The sequence below is a fragment of the Oncorhynchus mykiss genome, chromosome 18 (genome assembly GCF_057628025.1).
Source record: "Oncorhynchus mykiss isolate SJ-2025 chromosome 18, ASM5762802v1, whole genome shotgun sequence".
Taxonomy (NCBI): domain Eukaryota; kingdom Metazoa; phylum Chordata; class Actinopteri; order Salmoniformes; family Salmonidae; genus Oncorhynchus; species Oncorhynchus mykiss.
This window is the reverse complement of record NC_143039.1, coordinates 41044853-41066597: the sequence shown is the minus strand read 5'-3', so window position 1 is coordinate 41066597 and position 21745 is coordinate 41044853. Positions and strand designations below refer to the sequence as shown.

The following is a 21745-nucleotide window of genomic DNA, read 5'->3' as shown; positions in this document are numbered from 1 at the left end:
GCAGTTTAAACCTAAATCTTTGACTTCTTAAGCAATTTCAACTCATTGTAAGTTTCGCTCAAATTATTTTTAAGACATCCTTCTCCATCTGGTTTCACCTAAATAAAAAGGCTGTGGAGAAAAAGAAAATAGGGTTTTAACAAATTTGCTTTGAGTACAGAATAGCCTGCCTAACCCAAAATGAATCAGCAGTCTTGACACAAACTAATAGACCTGAGATCAGGTTATACACATTCAAACTCTAAAATAAATAAATAAAACCCCATTTTGTCCATTTACAGTACTATTAATTCTGCTGTATTTTGAAGTTAAAGTCTTATCATAATTCTACATGTTATTGTACAGTATTTATAGTAAAAAATTACTAAGCAACTGTCATGTTCTGACCTTAGTTCCTTTGTTTTGTCTTTTGTTTTAGTATGGTCAGGGCGTGAGTTGGGTGGGTGGTCTATGTTAGTTTTTCTATGATTTTCTATTTCTGTGTTTGGCCTGATATGGTTCTCAATCAAAGGCAGCTGTCAATCGTTGTCCCTGATTGAGAACCATATTTGGGTAGCCTGTTTTCCTTTGTGTTTTGTGGGTGGTTATTTTGAGTCTTTGTGTGTCTGCACCAGACAGAACTGTTTCGGTTTTCACTTTGTTGTTTTGTATTTTGAAGTGTTCTTTTTTTAATTAAATTAGATGAACACTTACCACGCTGCGCTTTGGTCCTCTGCTCCTTCCACCTACGCCGAGAATCGTTACAGCAACTTACTGCAAATGGCAGACACTTGGGCACAGCTGTTTCTTTGCCTCCTGGTCCCGGAATCCATTACATTTTATTCCTGTCAATGAAGAGACGTCCATCCCCTCTCAGGGAAACAGAGCAGTCATGAGCTCAGAAATGCACTTTGATGGTTCTTTGCTCAGTCGAGTGATAATGTTTAACACTGGAGTTTAACACCATCTGCCAGTTCCACCTGTAAAACATCATAAAACAATATATATATTGTAATTACTTAGCCACCATGGCCTATTTATTGCCATACCTTTCTTATCCTACCTCATTTGCACATGTTGTATATAGATGTTTCTACTGTATTATTGATTGTATGTTTGTTTATTCCATGTGCTTTTTTTATTTGACCTTTATTTATAGTTTTTTTCTCATTGAGATAATATCTATTTTCCAAGAGAGGCCTGGTCCAATAGCAGCAGGGGGAACAACGTTTCAGACAAAACAACTTACATACACTAACACAACATTAAACAAAACTATAAACACACATACAGTACAACAATTACATATTACATTAAAAACACAAACATCTTGACTAAAAACAGCTGGCCATGTGTAACTCTGTGTTGTTATATGTGTCGAACTGCTTTGCTTTATCTTGACCAGGTCGCAGTTGCAAATGAGAACTTGTTCTCAACTAGCCAATCTGGTTAAATAAAGGTGAAAAAAAATAAGAATGTTTATCAAGTAATGTAATGTTAAAGGGGTGGTTCATCGAAAAATAAGTTTAATCTCACTAGAACATTTTCCTAGGGCATTAGCCTTCACCAAAGACAGTTTTTAGGTTGGTTGGATCAGTATTTAGTTTTCCACATGATGCGGGTTCTTTCTGTTGTCCCTCATTCCTCTATCACGCCCTGACCTTAGAGAGCCTTTTTATTTCTCTATTTGGTTAGGTCGGGGTGTGATTTGGGTGGGCATTCTAGTTTTTCTATTTCTTTGTTGGCCGGGTATGGTTCCCAATCAGAGGCAGCTGTCTATCGTTGTCTCTGATTGGGGATCATGCATAGGCAGCATTTTTTCCACCTTTAGTTGTGGGATCTTGACTATGTTTGTGTGTAGTTGCTTTCTGCACTGCATGTAGCTTTATGGTCGTTTTTGTATTTTGTTGTTTTTTTCGGTGTCATTTAAAATAAAGGAAAAATGTACGCCTACCATGCTGAAGTGTGACATCCTACTACTAGACATACTAGTGAACTTAAGTGATATAACTAGCTCCTTAGCTAGCTAACGTTAGCTACATTAGTTATTGTTATAGCCAATGTCTTGGCTGTATTAATTGTTTATAACTAAGTTTAACAATTGATAACAATAACCATATATTGTTAGCTACCTACGTTATACTGTCTCCTTATCTGGGTAACATTAGCTAGCTAATTAGCTGACCATCCAGAGCTATGATGTAGGCAGGATATCTCGTCCCCCTGTGCGCTGCCAATTAACACTACATTCTTTCAAATTGTTGCACGTCCCATCACACTCTTCAATATTTTAAACTGGAACAATTTCTGATGTCCCTTCTTCAAAAGAATCCACAAATGCATACATGTTTGGTGATATTTTGCTTCTGCTGCAAAAGTGCAAACTAAGGGAAAACCGTTATTTTCTTTGCTCGCCTAGTTTTTTGAATTTCGGCCATGCACGCGATTTAGTTACGTAGAGCTCGGCGCCTTTTATGCTTTGCCCCCCAAGTTTTTATAGCCAGCTACGGATTCAGTTTCATTAGCAGTTGACGTGATGCCAGCAGTTTTCAACAATTAGCTCATTTGCTTACCCTTGTAAGAAATGCCTCCAGTCCGAGTGACAAGGGGACCATATAAAAATGGATGCGTGATGAATACTTTCCTTTTCCTCGACAGACCAGGTCAAGCAGGAATATTAAGGTATTGTTGTTGTTATATTGCCTTAGCTAGGTGTGAGCTCTAGAAAACTAGATTCATTTTTTAATGTAGCTACAACCATATTACTGCTTGGGGTGTTCAATTGCTTATGCTATGCTGTTACTAGTATGTATTAGAGGTCGACCGATTATGATTTTTCAACAACGGTTGAAAAATGCCGATTGTTGGAGGACAATTTTTATATATATATTTGAAATAATGACAATTACAATAATACTGAATGAACAATGAACACTTATTTTGATAATGAAACATGCTCAATTTCGTTTAAATAATGCAAAAACACCGTGTTGGAGAATAAAATAAAAGTGCAGTGTGTGCCATGTAAAAAAGCTAATGTTTAAATTCTCTGCTCAGAACATATGAAAGCTGGTGGTTCAATATTCCCAGTTCTTCAATATTCCAAGTAAAGAAATATTAGGTTGCAGTTATTATGACACATTGACTAGTTCTCTCTATACCATTTGTATTTCATATACCTTTGACTATTGGATGTTCTAATAGGCACTTTAGTATTGCCAGCCTAATCTCAGGAGTTGATCAGCTTGAAATCATAAACAGCGCTGTGATCAAGCATTGCTAGGAGCTGCTGGCAAACGCAGTAAAGTTTGAATGAATGCTTTACGAGCCTGCTGCTGCCTACCACCGCTCAGTCAGACTGCTCTATCAAATATCAAATCATAGACTTAATTATAATATAATAAACACAGAAATACGAGCCTTTGGTCATTAATATGGTCAAATCCGGAAACTATTATTTCGAAAACAAAAAGTTTATTATTTCAGTGAAATACGGGTGGCAACCCTAAGTCTAAATATTGCTGTTACATTGCACAACCTTCAATGTTATGTCATAATTATGTAAAATTCTGTCAAATTACTTCGCAACGAGCCAGGCGGCCCAAACTGCTGCATATACCCTGACTCTGCATGCAATGAACGCAAGAGAAGTGACACAATTTCCCTAGTTAATATTGCCTGCTAACATTAATTTTAAAAAACAAAATATGCAGGTTTCAAAAAATATACTTCTGTGTATTGATTTTAAGAAAGGCATTGTTGTTTATGGTTAGGTACATTCGTGCAACGATTGTGCTTTTTTCACGAATGTGCTTTTGTTAAATCATCACCTGTTTGGCAAAGTAGGCTGTTATTCGATTGTAAATTAACAGGCACCGCATTGATTATATGCAACGCAGGACAAGCTAGTTAACCTAGTAATATCATCAACTATGTGAAGATTGATAGTTTTTTATAAGATAGCTTTAGTGCAAGCTAGCAACTTACCTTGGTTCCTTGCTGCACTTGCATAACAGGTGGTCAGCCTGCCACAGTTTCCTCGTGGAGTGCAATGTAATTGGCCATTATCGTTGTTTAAAAATGCCAATTACCGATTGTTATGAAAACTTGAAATCGGCCCTAATTAATCGGCCAACCTCTAGTATATGTGCACTAGCTGTATATCTGCAAGCTAGATACAGTAGCTTGTTAACTTGTTAGCTAGATGGTACATTGTCAGTGTTTGTATTCAGCATCTAGTTTCTAGCTAGCTACTTTCAAACCACAATCAACATGGCTCTGATTATTTAGAGCTTAATGAGGATTTAATTGCGTGTCAGGTACACACAGACCCCACACCCACACACAGAAAGCCTCACCCATGTGAAGTCAGTGTCATGTATTCTAGCTAATATTTTCATGAGATAATGTTCTGTGTTGGTTTTTTCTGTATTTTTTTAGGACCCTCTAACACACCCCAATCAACCTGGCTCTGATGGTTTAGACCGCGATGATGCCCCTGAGATTGTTAGTGTCAGGTGCACAAACACACACAACTCTCAGGCCTTAGCAATCTGTCCTACCTTTGCAGATTTATTATACATTTCCTTCTCGCTTAAACAAATGTCTAAATATACCTTGCATCTAACTTTTCAGAATTAAGAAATGTTCTACCCTGGGTTATCAGTAATAAAGGGGCAATACCTTATGGCAATAATGCTCTATGTTCTGCGTCATCGCCTGACTGGAACTGCCCTGATAGACCTACTTGCCTTGCTGAATTTGTTTGTCCCCAACTTGGTTCCAACATCTAAATATCTCTTCAAAAATGTTTTGGGTAATCCAGCCTTGACAGCTGTCTTTCATTTATTTTGTGATGAATGCCAAAACTACTTAGGAAAGCAACCCGAAGACACAAATTGCTCACATTGTGGAACGTCCTTCATCAGAGAAACAAAATGTTTATTTTTGTCAATACCTTTGAGGGACCTTCTGTGAGATACACTGGAGAACCATGGAATAGATATTTTGAGGAAAACAGTGGAAGGAGAATATGAAATCGAGGATGTCATGGATGGAAAGATGTACCAAACATTACTGAAAGAGAAGAGGCTATCTGCTGATGATTTAACATTAACCTGGACCTGTAAAGGAGTACCCATTTTTAACTCCTCAAATTACTCAGTTTGGCTCCTTCAATTTACCATGAATGAACTGCCTTACATACATTGGAAAGAAAATGTGATGGTTGCAGGACTTTGGTTTGGCCCAGAAAACCCCAGAATGGATACCTTATTAAAACCTTTTATTGATGAATGTTGCAATTTAGTCCAAAACCCATTACTTTGGAGCGATAACAGTGGGATTCTGAAGAGGACAAAGGTCTTCTCCTTGATTTGTTCCTCAGATGCAATTGCCAGGCCAATCCTTCGTTACTGTAAGCAATTCAATGGTGAATATGGTTGTGACTGGTGCTTGCACCCTGGTAAAGTTGTCCCCAAAGGCAGAGGATATGTATGATTCTATTCTTACTGTCAACAACTGCAAAATGAAAGATCACACAATCAAATTAAGGATAATGCATTTCACACTGCTAGCACTGACATTCCGCAAAATGGTGTAAAGGGGTTGTCAACACTGTTTTTGCTTCCATTGTTCAACATTGTGTTTGGTTTTGTGCCTGACTACATGCATTCTGTTCTCCTCGGCATAACTCGACAGCTTCTGTCTCTTTGGTTGGACACGTGCAACTGTTTGAATCCATGGTGCATAGGTTGACAAATTACAGAATTAGACTCTCAACTGCTAAATCTCAAGCCGCCAAAGGAAATGACAAGAATAACGCGATCACTGCATATAAGAACATTTTGGAAAGCATCTCCTGTTTTATTCAATCACTGTTCTGCCTGGCATCCTTCCGGGTTCCATTTCTACAAAAAAAAATCTACTTACATTCAGCATGCATATTTTGCTTCAAGGATTTATTTCACAGCGTGACCTTAGATTAGCTCACATTTCTTTAGTCCTCTTTGTCAAGAAAATGGAAGAATTATATGGACAAGAAATGTTTTATTTCAATTGTCATCAACTAATCCACCTTACTGATAGTGTACTGAACTGGGGCCTCTCTGGGCAACGTCATCTTTTACATTTGAGGATAACAATGGAGGGTTGAAATCTCTTTTCCATGGGACGCAGTGTGTTCCACAACAAATTTGCCAGATTTTCCTTCTTTGGCGAGACATTCCCAAACGTCTTAGTGTTTTAGGATTTCACCCAGAGTCAGAGTCCGGTATATTCCTAACAAAGCTTGCAGACAGGAGACTGAAAAGAGAAAAAATCTCAGGCTCCCTCAAAACTTCACCTCACAGCTTATGTATAACTAATAACTGGCTCTGTCCCATCCCAGCCTGTGGAGTCATACGGTCGATTCATTTATGAACAGATTGTTTATCACACAACTAACTGCAAAATCGCAGAAAAGGGGATAATACTTCAGTTGTGTTAAAAAATGGATGTTGTTACAACTGCAGTTATTTTTCTTTGTTAGACTGAATTGCATTTGTCAAACAACATGCTGATGTCAACATATTCCCGTTGTTGTGGTTCAACCAGATGTAATTCAAGCTGACAGTTTGTTCATCAACTGCAATCTAGGCATCTCATCAAAAATAATGTGTGTAATAGTTGAGAGGTCGAGACTTAAAAAAGCTTTTTCTTTGGAAGATATAAAGTATACATTTATTTATTTGGATGGCTGGCTTGTCCCTCTGCCAAACACTTATGAAAGAGATTCGTTATGGGTGTTTTTTTAGAGACCTGGTTGATGTTATTTATCTGATTGATAATGAGAGCTGATTCTCATTTGCAACGGTGACCTGGCCAAGAAAAGCATCAACATACTTTAATTCAGGTCCAGTGTGAGGATATGTTAGGGACGTGCAGCTTCCAATTAAAACGCATGCATTTAGTTTCCCTGGAATTGAGCAATAGTTGGAGATCACAGAATCTGTGTGATTCTAATAGTATCACTCATTGATCATTTATCAGGGACATACACCAGTGATGCAAGGACCATCACTTATATTATTGCATTGTACACATTCAGTGGAATAGATGTATTTTTTAATTAAAATCAATTAACATTAATATTACTTGTCTGATTTTACTAAGATGCAACATGTTTTTAATTGATGTAATGTTTTGAAAGTATCCATCCCAAACATTCACACTACTTTAAAAGTAACCTGGCTATACCCATGTTGGCATATAAAATAAATATGGTTTGGCTTTCTTTTTTTGCTTGCAGGAAATGTTTTGTCTTGGATCATTTTCATCACTTCAATTAGAATACTATAACAAACCGGACAGGAATAGCCTATAGGAATGCTTTCATCACTCCAATTAGAATACTATAACAAACCGGACAGGAATAGCCTATAGGAATGCTTTCATCACTCCAATTAGAATACTATAACAAACCGGACAGGAATAGCCTATAGGAATGCTTTCATCACTCCAATTAGAATACTATAACAAACCGGACAGGAATAGCCTATAGGAATGCTTTCATCACTCCAATTAGAATACTATAACAAACCGGACAGGAATAGCCTATAGGAATGCTTTCATCACTCCAATTAGAATACTATAACAAACCGGACAGGAATAGCCTATAGGAATGCTTTCATCACTCCAATTAGAATACTATAACAAACCGGACAGGAATAGCCTATAGGAATGCTTTCATCACTCCAATTAGAATACTATAACAAACCGGACAGGAATAGCCTATAGGAATGCTTTCATCACTTCAATTAGAATACTATAACAAACCGGACAGGAATAGCCTATAGGAATGCGTTCAATAACTTCAGGGGAATAGTATAGAAAATAATCCATGAACACTATTTAAATTCATGAGAATACTATACAGATACTGCATAATATTTATACTATTGAAATCTTATTGTATTGTTTGAAGTTATAGGTCAAAAATACGTACTATAGACACTCCTATAATTAATCTATAGTATTTTAATAGCAAAATAATATATTTTAGCATACTATTAGATAACTATAGGGTATTATAAAAAACGTAGTTGCTTATAGGAATGCTATAGTGCTTTTTCGTAAAAAACGCTTTGCGTGGCTGATTGTGCTGCACCAGGACGAGACGACAAACTGACGACCGGTGCACCCTGCACCCAAAGATGTTGTGTTGTGCTTCCTACTAGGTATCATTCATTTTAGGTATCAAAATTGTATTTCAAGTATGATAGCAGCCACCACAAGAAATAACTAATATTGATAACCATCTAGATGTCACCTTGATACATACTGTACATACCGTCAACTACTCAATGGGAAGGGCATGAATGTCAACAACACGTGGACACCTTTCGCTCCCACTTGACAAGCACTACTGTTTGGTAAAGGTGTGGGAAGTAGCTGCCTAGGAGCCAATATCAGGGTGACAGTTACAGTAAGCACACACATACAACGCATAGAGGAACAGTACACACATCATCTATACTTCTAATAAACAAGTCTATACTTTTCACAAAATCTGTTTTATAAGTGAAAATGTACAATTCTTAAGAAAAAAAACACAGCGGAATCAAAACCTTCTAGCAGAGCGCTTTTGCCGCAACCACTGCTTTCCACACGCCCACTACTTGCCTTTCGACACACCTACCAGTCCTTACTTCGGTCACGGTACTGGGATGCAGCTTATCCCTTCTAGTCTGTGTAAGCTGCCTTTCACAGTAGTAAACCCCCACCCAGCAGGTGGCGCTGATGTGCAATTCTATGCTCACCACCCACTAGAACCAAGAAAGAAAAAAATCCTTGACTAGAACATGGAAACAGGATTGGAGATGACTTTGTTTTTTATTTCAAACATTATTTGTGTGGAGTAAAGAAATAAATACTGACTTACACAACACATTCACAACTCTCATTCGACCAAAAATGTCCATTCATCCATATTCCATAATGTCCTATATATTTGAATGAATTCCTTCATCCATTAGGTCTTTCATCCTGTGTTCTAACTTTATTTATCTATTCATTCATTTATATATCCTATTTATTGATCTACCCATCCAGTCCTAACTTTTTTATAGCAGCTTTATCATTTGATTAAGAAATAAATGTATGGTTGAATTGAGGTTACTATACCTAAAACCTCTAATTCCTTATGAGTAATTATTACAGCTTGCATATACTGTGGTTTTCTAGTAGAAGAGTGTGTAAAAGTGTACTAGTCTTATTTGTTATGAATTATGTGATGGAACTGCCACAAACTCCAGAGTAATACGTTGTTTATCAAAGTAATCAGACCAGATATTTTTATCTATTTAACTTTGACTATATTTCACCGCTTCATTTAAGCAAAACGTTTTAAACTTCTACCACTACTACAAAAATACTTTCAAAGAGCTGAAGCATGTCACATATTTTTTCTTCATGGACAATTACCATCTAGTTCACCCCATTTGTCACATCTGTCTGATACCCCTAATTTAATGTAATTTAATTGGCCTACATCATGTGGATGAATACTACGTGAATGGGTTTTATAGCTGATTGGGATTACTAAAAAATATTTAGATAATTCTGTTTTGGGTGGGTGGGGGGGGTGATGGTGATTCGTAAATTTGGGGGGTTTCTGTAGCTGTGTTCTTGGCTATGATGATGTGTAATAAGATTGGATTGTTATATCCGGGGGTTGGTCGAGTGAGTCAGGAGAGGGAGTGTCTGCACTGTGATTTCTCAACAACACGAAAACGTTAGAGCAACTGTGCTTCTATCGCCTCAGAAAGGGAACTACAGCAGTACTCTTCATACAACTGCTGGGAATTATGCTTGGTTTCTTGGGCAGAGGGACGCTCAAATCACCAGCGAAACATGGATATTACATATTTAATGCTTTCGATTTAGGTCAGTAGACATACAATTTACCACGATTTTCCTGCTCGACTCCGTTTATCGCGTCGTCAGTATGGAGAAGATGCTCTGCAGTCCGCATCCTGGGACAAATAAAACAAACTCTGCTTCACTGCCGTCGGACAAGGGGAATTCGGCGAGACAGATCGGACGAGCTGGTTCTCATAGCCCCGGCTCGGCTTCACTTGGGAGCGGGGCCGGTGGAGGAGTGAGTCGGGGAGGTTTATTAGGAAACAGTATGAATTTTCAGCAAGCGTGTAAGCGTCAGTTAGAAGGAGTGTTGAGCAAATACACAAACTTAATTCAAGGATGGCAGAACAGGTAAGCAGAACTTTCAATCATGAGGTTCTTACCCACAGGGCAAAAACGAGTTGAATCAACGTTGGTTCCACGTTATTATTATTATTTTTTTATATATGTGATGACATTGAATTGACGTGAAACTAAGGGAATTTCGTTTTTTTATTTTTTTATTATTTTTTTAACCTAAATCCAATTACATGGTGATATTTCTTTGTCGATTTCACATTGAATTCAGTGCATCTCAGTGCTAGAGGCTTCACTACAGACCCTGGTTCGATTCCAGGCTGTATCCCAACCGCCGTGATTGGGAGGCCCATAGGGTGGTGCACAATTGGCCCAGCGTCATCCTGGTTAGTGTTTGGCCAGGGTAGGCCATCATTGTAAATAAGAATTTGTTCTTAACTGACTAGGTCAGTATTGTGTGGATTGATAATGTGTCACAACTGCTTTAAAGGGTACAGGTTGCAGCCCAGTTAGCCTACTTAAGTAGGTGGCAGGGATACCTGCCTAATGGATGGAGCGTTGGACTAGTAACCGAAAGGTTGCAAGTTCAAATCCCAGAGCTGACAAGGTACAAATCTGTTGTTCTGCCCCTGAACAAGGCAGTTATCCCACTGTTCCTAGGCTGTCATTGTAAATAAGAATTTGTTCTTAACTGCCTAGTTAAATAAAAAGTGAGCAGAAGGAACTGCTATTTAGATCCCAGCCATAGCCTAGAAAATGGAAACATAGTAATTTTGACAACTACAGAGCCTGTGCATATTGGATAACAATGCTCATGCATGATTTAGCATTTTTCGTCCTTCCCTTGTTACAGTATCTGTGCGCATCATCAACATCTCTAACGCACAGATACTGTCCCAACAACCTAGTCTATTTGTTTAACCTGGTCTCCGAGCATTTTGTATTATTCTGTTTGTAAGTCTGAGACACTTCATTTTAGTATGATATGTAAGGTTTGGTATGGTTACATAAGACCGATGGTTACTTCCCAGGTAACACAAACGTCTGGCCTGATTCCGGCATACCAGATCTAAAACTGCTGGCCCGGTCTGGCAGCCGGATCCGGACCGAGTCCGAAATGAGTGACTGTACAGACTAGGCCCGAGTCATTTGGGCCAGATCTGGCAGCCTGAACTGAGCCAAAGCTGCCATTTTAGGGCCAGAATCAGCCCAGCAATGGCCAAAATCCACTAAATTCTGATGTTATTCTATCTGCAGAGTTTACGTGACTATGTTAGCCGTAGTTGGCTAGCTAGCAAGTAAGGGATAATAAGAACATTGCCAGCCTGCATAGTAATCAAACAAATAGAATGAACAACAAATCCGCTTTTCTAACAATCTTAACAGTTTTAACGAACAACCAGGTTTAGTGAAAGGATGAAATGGTATGAATTTACTTGTCAAAATCTCAATGAAAGCATGTACATTTTACCAGTAAATGTTTGCTTGTTTTCTTTGGCAACAGTGGTATAAGCGGGATAAACGCCTCCGCTCTACATTATATGGAAGTAATAAACACGGGTTGTACCAAGTTGTCCATTATTTCCAGATAATGTATAAAGCGTCAGTGTTCATCTCTTACATGCATGTCTCTCTGGGTCTATCTGCCCTTTCCTTGCTGTCCATCTGTAGCCTTGGATGTGAAAGTGTTTCTCCTGACAGCACCTTTTTGAATAACAGGGGAAGAAAAGAGCAAAAGAAGTAGTTCCAACAATTAGTCCGATTTTGACACCACACAGAAATCCTAGGAATCACAGTCCAGACCTCAAATGGGAAGCAAATCAACACAACACAGTAACCACAGAGGTTTTCACTTTCAACAAATCAAAATATATATGTGCCTGTTGTAGCGCCACCGGGTGGTCAATCTGAATGTGTTGAGTCTTGACAGGGTATGTGTACCAAGAGTGGTTACAATACAAATATCTGTCTGATGTATATGCATTTGTGCCAGACCACACTGACATTAATGTTTATTGGTCAGTTGTTTGACATACTAGTCTGGAAAATATTGCTTTGAAAGACCTTGGTGCCTAGATGCCATATATCAAGTTTTATCCAGATCGGCCCTGTGGTTCCGGAAGAGATGGCATTTTAAGTGTTTTTCAAAAATTCCAAATGGCGGAAAATCCATCATGGGCAGACCTTGTGGGTCCTTGAGGCAAATTTGTTCTTTGTGAGAAGAGGCACCTATGCACAGAATTTCAAGACTCTAGCTCAGGGATGGGCAACTGGCGGCCTGTGGGATTTGGTTATGTGTAAGGGTTATGGTTTAGGATAGGGATATCCTAAGGATCCCAGATAGCTTCTATATGTTTATGGTCAGTGCTATGGATGCAAGAACTGGCCATCCGTTATATAGAAACTATAGTTTTGAGGCTATACAGTGTTTGTTTTCAGTTAATCCTATGTTTGGTTCTGATGGGGAAGAACAGTTGACCTAAGCTCAACAAGCATTTATAACATATTTTCTTTGAGAAGCAATAGGTATACAGTGACTAGTGAAAGTCGACACACCCTTGAACAGTTTTCACATTTGAGATTGACTCTTTTACTGTCCAGCCACACCATCTCAGGCTCAGGGTGCCATCCTTCAGATTCACATTTTGAGTATTTGTTGCACGGTGGTGGAGACAGTCCATCAGAGAGGCTGAGGGTGGAGACAGTCCATCAGAGAGGCTGAGGGTGGAGAGACAAACAAGAACACGTGTATTGTCAAGCAAATCACTTTACACAGGGTTCAAGTGAGGAATGGGATCAGCTGGGAACAATTCAACCAATAGAATGTTTAACATTATACTTATAGTTTTTTTTAATCGTTTTTTATAGATTTACTTTTCAATGAAAGAAGACAGCAGCTGATTGACTTATTTTATTTTACCTTTATTTAACCAGGTAAGCAAGTTGAGAACAAGTTCTCATTTACAATTGCGACCTGGTCAAGATAAAGCAAAGCAGTTGGGGCGGCAGGGTAGCAGGCTAGTGGTTAGAGCGTTGGACTAGTAACTGGAAGGTTGCAAGTTCAAACCCCCGAGCTGACAAGGTACAAATCTGTCGTTCTGCCCCTGAACAGGCAGTTAACCCACTGTTCCTAGGCCGTCATTGAAAATAAGAATTTGTTCTTAACTGACTTGCCTAGTTAAATAAAGGTAAAATAAAAATACAACGACACAGAGTTACACATGGAGTAAAACAAACATACAGTCAATAATACAGTATAAACAGTCTATATACGATGTGAGCAAATGAGGTGAGATAAGGGAGGTAAAGGCAAAAAAAGGCCATGGTGGCAAAGTAAATACAATATAGCAAGTAAAACACTAGAATTGTAGATTTGCAGTGGAAGAATGTGCAAAGAAAAATAATGGGGTGCAAAGGAGCAAAATAAATAAATACAGTAGGGAAAGAGGTAGTTGTTTGGGCTAAATTATCGGTGGGCTATGTACAGGTGCAGTAATCTGTGAGCTGCTCTGACAGTTAAAGCTAGTGTTTCCAGTTTCAGAGATTTTTGTAGTTCGTTCCAGTCATTGGCAGCAGAGAACTGGAAGGAGAGGCGGCCAAAGAAAGAATTGGTTTTGGGGGTGACCAGAGAGATATACCTGCTGGAGCGCGTGCTATGTGCTACATGCTGGAGAGCATGCTACATGACTGTATAGGGTCAACCATTTTGTTGTTGTTGTAATTTGAAAGAAATTGAACCTTTTTAACTAGGGAAGTCAGTTAAGAACAAATACTTATTTACAATGACGGCCTACATCAGCCAAACCCGGACAGAGCTGGGTTAATTGTGCACCACCCTATGGGACTCTCAATCACGGCCAGGAGATAAAGACTGCATTTGAACCAGGGTGTCTGTTGTGATGCCTCAAGCACTGAGATGCAGTGCCTTAGAACGCTGCGCCACTTGGGAAACCAAACCATGAATAGTTTTTCAAAACAATGTATTTTTTTGTGATTGACCACTAGCTAGATTCAAATGATTAAAGTAGCTAACGTTACAAATAACCACTGGGACTATATAATAAATATATATATTATGTATATGTGTGTTACTGTAATTCAGCGTTTAGCTGCCATAGTACACATGAAGCTAAATAAACCATTATTATCATCATTATGAACTTAAACCTTGTCTATGTTCAGGTTCAGCAAAACTTTGGCATGCAACCTTGGGTTATGACAAAGAAACACTATGGCTAAGTAACACAGCTGGTGATACAATTCATAATTTACCTGGTTTAGATACGCAGTTTTATTTTCTTCTGGCATCTCAGAATGCGCAGGCATATCTACTGTCAAAGGTTCCATACAGAAAATAAATGTGACAGTATATATGCATACATTTATTTTCTGTTCGTGGCCCCGGGAATCGAACCCACAATATTTTGAGCGCCAGGATTTTTTCCATTGACTGTCATGGTCGTTATTTATTTATCTATTTTAATAGACTACATTTGTAACCGTTTAATAGGTTACTGCAATAATTCAACATGCATGGTTGTAGGCTGCTTCACTCCTTCAGCATAGGTTGCAGATGATCAAATGGAAGATCTAGGCCTACATTTTCAGAAAATACAATTATTCTACGCCATAGGCTACAACAACAGTGCAATGAGGAATGTATTATTGTTAGGACACAATTATTGTCTAGGCTGTAAACTGCCCGTGATGTAGGCTAATTTGAATAACCGCTCAAACGTCATTTTGTGTTTCATGCCAAAATAAAGGTATTTTAAAATACAACCATTTGGATCAGTTATGGGTTTATTTTCGACAGGTCCAGAAAATTACATTAGGCCACTCATATGGTGTATTTTGGCAGGATGTATCGGCGTTTACAGATAGGCCTACCATAGACAAATAGGCTATAGCCTATGATCCTGAGATGTGCTGTCGGTCGTGGATCATGTATCCCAAGTCGTCCTATAATTAACGTGGCCACCAGCGTATGCCTAAAAATCAATAATGCCATTATATTAAGACAGGATTGGCCGAAGGACTGAAATTAATAGAATTAGTGAGTGGGGTTCCAAAAAAATCTGTACTCAAATCAAATTCCTTTATAGCATAAATTCTTTAGGGTCCTGCTCCATCTAAAAGCCTAATGGGAAGAATTTTAGCTTGCAAATGACTTAGCAAATTCGAGGTGAAATTATTACATTAATTAGTTGTTTTATTTTTGCATCACCTGCCAAAAGAACCTCATGGCTCTACTTCTGAAAAGGTTAATCAGGCCAGATATGCTGAAGTGGACTTGGCCCGAGTACCATTAGCCGGAAACCAAGAGTAATATTTTTCTGCCTGACTCGGGAAGTGCTCGGCCCGTATGAAGCCCCCTGAGTCCGAGTCGATTCCGAGTCCCCCAAGTCTAAAACGGATTAGGCCCCAAACCCACCTTGTTGACTGGGTTAAGGCAAAAACGAAAGTAATGTGATTGGTCGGGATGGATGGGTGGACACCCAAAGGTTGCGAGTTCGAATCTCATCAAGGACAACTTTAGCATTTTATCTAATTAGCAACTTTTCAACTACTTAGCATGTTAGCTAACCCTTCCCCTAGCCTTAACCATTTTAGCTAAACTTAACTCTAACCCTTAGCCTAGCTAACATTAGCGAGCTAGCTAGAATTCGTAACATATCATACGTTTTGAAAAATTGCATACAGCATATGTATACAGTCGTGGCCAAAAGTTTTGAGAATGCAACAAATATTACTTTTCACAAAGTCTGCTGCCTCAGTTTGTATGATGGCAATTTGCATATACTCCAGAATGTTATGAAGAGTGATCAGATGAATTGCAGTTCATTGCAAAGTCCCTCTTTGCCATGCACATTAACTGAATCCCCCCAAAAACATTTCCACTGCATTTCAGCCCTGCCACAAAAGGACCAGCTGACATCATGTCTGTGAGTCTCTCGTTAACACGTGTGAGTGTTGATGAGGACAAGGCTGGAGATCACTCCGTCATGCTGATTGAGTCCGAATAACAGACTGGAAGATTCAAAAGGAGGGTGGCGCTTGGAATCATTGTTCTTCCTCTGTCAACCATGGTTACCTAAAAGGAAACACGTGCCGTCATCATTGCTTTGCACAAAAAGGGCTTCACAGGCAAGGATATTGCTGCCAGTAAGATTGCACCTAAATCAACCATTTATCGGATCATCAAGAACTTCAAGGAGAGCGGTTCAATTGTTGTGAAGAAGGCTTCAGGGCGCCCAAGAAAGTGCAGCAAGCGCCAGGACCGTCTCCTAAAGTTGTTTCAGCTGCAGGATCGGAGCACCACCAGTACAGAACTTGCTCAGGAATGGCAGCAGGCAGGTGTGAGTGCATCTGCACGCACAGTGAGGTGAAGACTTTTGGAGGATGGCCTGGTGTCAAGAAGGGCAGCAAAGAAGCCACTTATCTCCAGGAAAAACATCAAGGACAGACTAATATTCTGCAAAAGGAACAGGGATTGGACTGCTGAGGACTGGGGTAAAGTCATTTTCTCTGATGAATCCGCTTTCCGATTGTTCCGGAAAAAAGTTTGTACGGAGAAGACAAAGGTGAGCTGTACCATCAGTCCTGTGTCATGCCAACAGTAAAGCATCCTGAGACCATTCATGTGTGGGGTTGCTTCTCAGCCAAGGGAGTGGGCTCACTCACAATTGTGCCTAAGAATACAACAATGAATAAAGAATGGTACCAACACAGCCTCTGAGAGCATCTTCTCCCAACCATCCAGGAACAGTTTGGTGACGAACAATGCCTTTTCCAGCATGATGGAGCACCTTGCCATAAGGCAAAAGTGATAACTAAGTGGCTTGGGGAACAAAACATCGATATTTTGGGTCCATGGCCAGGAAACTCCCCAGACCTTAATCCCATTGAGAACTTGTGATCAATCCTCAAGAGGCGGGTGGACAAACAAAAACCCACAACTCCAAGCATTGATTATGCAAGAATGGGCTGCCATCAGTGTGGCCCAGAAGTTAATTGATAGTATGCCAGGGCAGATTGCAGAGGTCTTGAAAAAGAAGGGTCAACACTGCAAATATTGACTCTTTGCATCAACTTCATGTAATTGTCAATAAAAGCCTTTGACACCTATGAAATGCTTGTAATTATACTTCAGTATTCCACAGTAACATCTGACAAAAAATATCTAAAGACACTGAGGCAGCAGACTTTGTGAACATTTATATTTGTGTCATTCTCAAAACTTTTGGCCATGACTTCATTTAGCAAATTCAAATCATTATGTATTATATGTAATACATGTTTTTTTTTATGGTAACATCATAGTAAATGGAGTGTCTTAGATTTACGTACAGAATAATATGAAATGATCTGAGACCAGGTTGATTTATTTCCCTTGAGGTCAGTGGCTTATTTGAAAACCACTGAACACTTGTCAGAATTGTGAAATTATGCGTGTGAAGGTTTAGACAGTGACCGATCATGAGGAAACTGGATGTATGGCAGGTTGTTTTGTATGGGCTCCTCAAACTGAGTTTATTTCTTTTGGACACAGAACTTGAGGAAAGAGAGAGTTGGCCACTTGAAAACACTTCTTGATACAATTGTTGAATAGCATGTTAGCTATGTGTGCCTTTTTTAAACTGGAACAGTTGAGGCATACATCAAATTCACAAAAAATGACAAATGGACAGTTTTTTAAATTTCCTGTGGGAGTTTACACACCCAGGAAAAAGCTGGTAGTATTCATGGTGAAACGTCACTGTATCTATATAGGACTGCAGAGATGAGCTAAAGGACAGCAGTGTGCTAGAGCATATATCCGCTCTACTTAGACCCCTTTCTGTGTTTGCAAACATTGCCGCAATAGGACGATGTACGCAAGTTGTCTAATTTATGTTGCTTATACAGTGCCTTGCGAAAGTATTCGGCCCCCTTGAACTTTGCGACCTTTTGCCACATTTCAGGCTTCAAACATAAAGATATAAAACTGTATTTTTTTGTGAAGAATCAACAACAAGTGGGACACAATCGTGAAGTGGAAAGACATTTATTGGATATTTCAAACTTTTTTAACAAATCAAAAACTGAAAAATTGGGCGTGCAAAATTATTCAGCCCCCTTAAGTTAATACTTTGTAGCGCCACCTTTTGCTGCGATTACAGCTGTAAGTCGCTTGGGGTATGTCTCTATCAGTTTTGCACATCGAGAGACTGAATTATTTTCCCATTCCTCCTTGCAAAACAGCTCGAGATCAGTGAGGTTGGATGGAGAGCATTTGTGAACAGCAGTTTTCAGTTCTTTCCACAGATTCTCGATTGGATTCAGGTCTGGACTTTGACTTGGCCATTCTAACACCTGGATATGTTTATTTTTGAACCATTCCATTGTAGATTTTGCTTTATGTTTTGGATCATTGTCTTGTTGGAAGACAAATCTCTGTCCCAGTTTCAGGTCTTTTGCAGAATCCATCAGGTTTTCTTCCAGAATGGTCCTGTATTTGGCTCCATCCATCTTCCCATCAATTTTAACCATCTTCCCTGTCCCTGCTGAAGAAAAGCAGGCCCAAACCATGATGCTGCCACCACCATGTTTGACAGTGGGGATGGTGTGTTCAGGGTGATGAGCTGTGTTGCTTTTACCTCAGCTGTAGATCTCTGCAGTTCATCCAGAGTGATCATGGGCCTCTTGGCTGCATCTCTGATCAGTCTTCTCCTTGTATGAGCTAAAAGTTTAGAGGGACAGCCAGGTCTTGGTAGATTTGCAGTGGTCTGATACTCCTTCCATTTCAATATTATCGCTTGCACAGTGCTCCTTGGGATGTTTAAAGCTTGGGAAATATTTTTGTATCCAAATCCGGCTTTAAAGTTCTTCACAACAGTATCTCGGACCTGCCTGGTGTGTTCCTTGTTCTTCATGATGCTCTCTGCGCTTTTAACGGACCTCTGAGACTATCACAGTGCAGGTGCATTTATACGGAGATTTGATTACACACAGGTGGATTGTATTTATCATCATTAGTCATTTAGGTTTGGATCAATGGATCATTGGATCATTCAGAGATCCTCACTGAACTTCTGGAGAAAGTTTGCTGCACTGAAAGTAAAGGGGCTGAATAATTTTGCACGCCCAATTTTTCAGTTTTTGATTTGTTAAAAAAGTTTGAAATATCCAATAAATGTCGTTCCACTTCATGATTGTGTCCCACTTGTTGTTGATTCTTCACAAAAAAATACAGTTTTATATCTTTATGTTTGAAGCCTGAAATGTGGCAAAAGGTCGCAAAGTTCAAGGGGGCCGAATACTTTCGCAAGGCACTGTAAGTGCATTTCACACTACTTTTGGATTATAATTGGATTTTAAGGCTCATATGAATGTCCTGCTTAATATGTTTATGTCATCATCGCAAATCAACTGCATTATACTTTAAAAAACGAATGGCTCTTTTGGCTAGCTTTTTCTACAGCCTATATCAATGAGCGTTAGCATTCTAGCTACAACTGCTACATCCAAAATAGATATTTTGCAAAGATCCCAACCAGATAAACTCAGTGAAAGAAAATAAATGTCCCTTTTTCAGGACCCTATCTTTCAAAGATAATTCAAAAAAATCCGGACAGCTACAGAGAGACTATGTGTAGCAACACCTGCACAGGATCGGTACAGCCGAACATCACACCTGCGGGACAGGTACAGGATGGCAACAACTGCCTGAGTTACACCAGTGCTCAGACTGTCCGCAATAGGCTGAGAGGCTGGACTGAGGGCTTGTAGACCTGTTGTAAGGCAGGTCCTCACCAGTCATCACCGGCAACAACGTCGCCTATTGGCACAAACTAGAGGTCGACCGATTAATCGGAATGGCTGATTTAATTAGTGCCGATTTCAAGTTTTCATAACAATCGGAAATCTGTATTTTTGGGCGCCGATTTACCTTTTTTTTATACCTTTATTTAACTAGACAAGTCAGTTAAGAACACATTATTTTCAATGACTGCCTAGGAACGGTGGGTTAACTGCCTTGTTCAGGGGCAGAACGACAGATTTTCACCTTGTCAGCTCGGGGGACCCAATCTTGCAACCTTACAGTTAACGAGTCCAACGCAATAATGACCTGCCTCTCTCTTGTTGCACTCTACAAGGAGACTGCCTGTTACGCGAATGCAGTAAGCCAAGGTAAGTTGCTAGGTAGCATTAAACTTACCTTTATAAAAAACAATCAATCATAATCACTAGATAACTACACATGGTTGATGATATTACTAGATATTATCTGGCGTGTCCTGCGTTGCATATAATCTGACTGATCATACAAGTATCTGACTGAGCGGTGGTAGGCAGAAGCAGGCGTGTAAACATTCATTCAAACAGCACTTTCGTGCGTTTTGACAGCAGCTCTTCATTGTGCGTCAAGCATTGCGCTGTTTATGACCTCAAGCTTATCAACTCCCGAGATGAGGCTCGTGTAACTGAAGTGAAATGGCTAGCTAGTTAGCGCGCGCTAATTGTCGTTGTGTTGCTGGTTCGAGCCCAGGGAGGAGCGAGGAGAGGGACAGAAGCTATACTGTTACACTGGCAATACTAAAGTGCCTATAAAAACATCCAATAGTCAAAGGTTAATGAAATACAAATGGTATAGAGGGAAATAGTCCTATAATTCCTATAATAACTACAACCTAAAACTTCTTACCTGGGAATATTGAAGACTCATGTTAAAAGGAACCACCAGCTTTCATATGTTCTCATGTTCTGAGCAAGGAACTGAAACGTTAGCTTTCTTACATAGCACATATTGCACTTTTACTTTCTTCTCCAACACTTTGTTTTTGCATTATTTAAACCAAATTGAACATGTTTAATTATTTACTTGAGGCTAAATTGATTTTATTTTTGTATTATATTAAGTTCAAATAAGTGTTCATTCAGTATTGTTGTAATTGTCATTATTACAAATACATTTTGAAAAATCGGCCGATTTTAATCGGTATCGACTTCTTTGGTCCTCCAATAATCGGTATCGGCGTTGAAAAATCATAATCGGTCGACCTCTAGCACAAACCCGCTGTCGCTGGACCAGACGGGACTGGCAAATTTTTTTATTTTACTGATGAGTCGCGGTTCTGTCTCACCAGTGGGATGATGGTCGGATTCGCGTTTATCGTCAAAGGAATGAGCGTTACACCGAGGCCTGTACTCTGGAGCGGGATCGATTTGGAGGTGGGTCCGTCATGGTCTGGAGCGGTGTTTCACAGCGTCATCAGATTGCTCAATCTTAATGCTGTGTGTTACAGGGAAGACATCCTCCTCCCTCATGTGGTACCCTTTCTGCAGGCTCATCCTGACATGACCCTCCAGCATGATAATGCCACCAGCCGTACTGCTCGTTCTGTGCGTGATTTCCTGCAAGACAGTGTTCTGCCATTGCCAGCGAAGAGCCCGGATCTCAATCCCATTGAGCACGTCTGTGACCTGTTGAATCGGAGGGTGAGGGCTAGGGCCATTCCCCCGCAGAAATGTCCGGGAATTTGCAGGTGCCTTGGTGGGGTAACATCTCACAGCAAGAACTGGCAAA

General features: G+C 39.6%; 1 protein-coding gene and 1 pseudogene across 1 annotated transcript in view; both read left to right on the top strand.

Annotated features, from left to right (window-relative positions):
• The first annotated feature begins 4674 nt into the window (after positions 1–4674).
• LOC149975506 (uncharacterized) lies at positions 4675–6589 on the top strand (annotated as a pseudogene).
• A 3052-nt stretch (positions 6590–9641) lies between these two features.
• Positions 9642–21745, top strand: part of LOC110496796 (oxysterol-binding protein-related protein 10) — a 138834-nt gene continuing 126730 nt past the window's right edge. Inside the window, exon 1 of the mRNA XM_036952521.2 lies at positions 9642–10230. Coding sequence (XP_036808416.2) covers positions 9965–10230 — 266 coding nt within the window. The 5' untranslated portion in view covers positions 9642–9964. The remainder of the gene's footprint in view (positions 10231–21745) is intronic.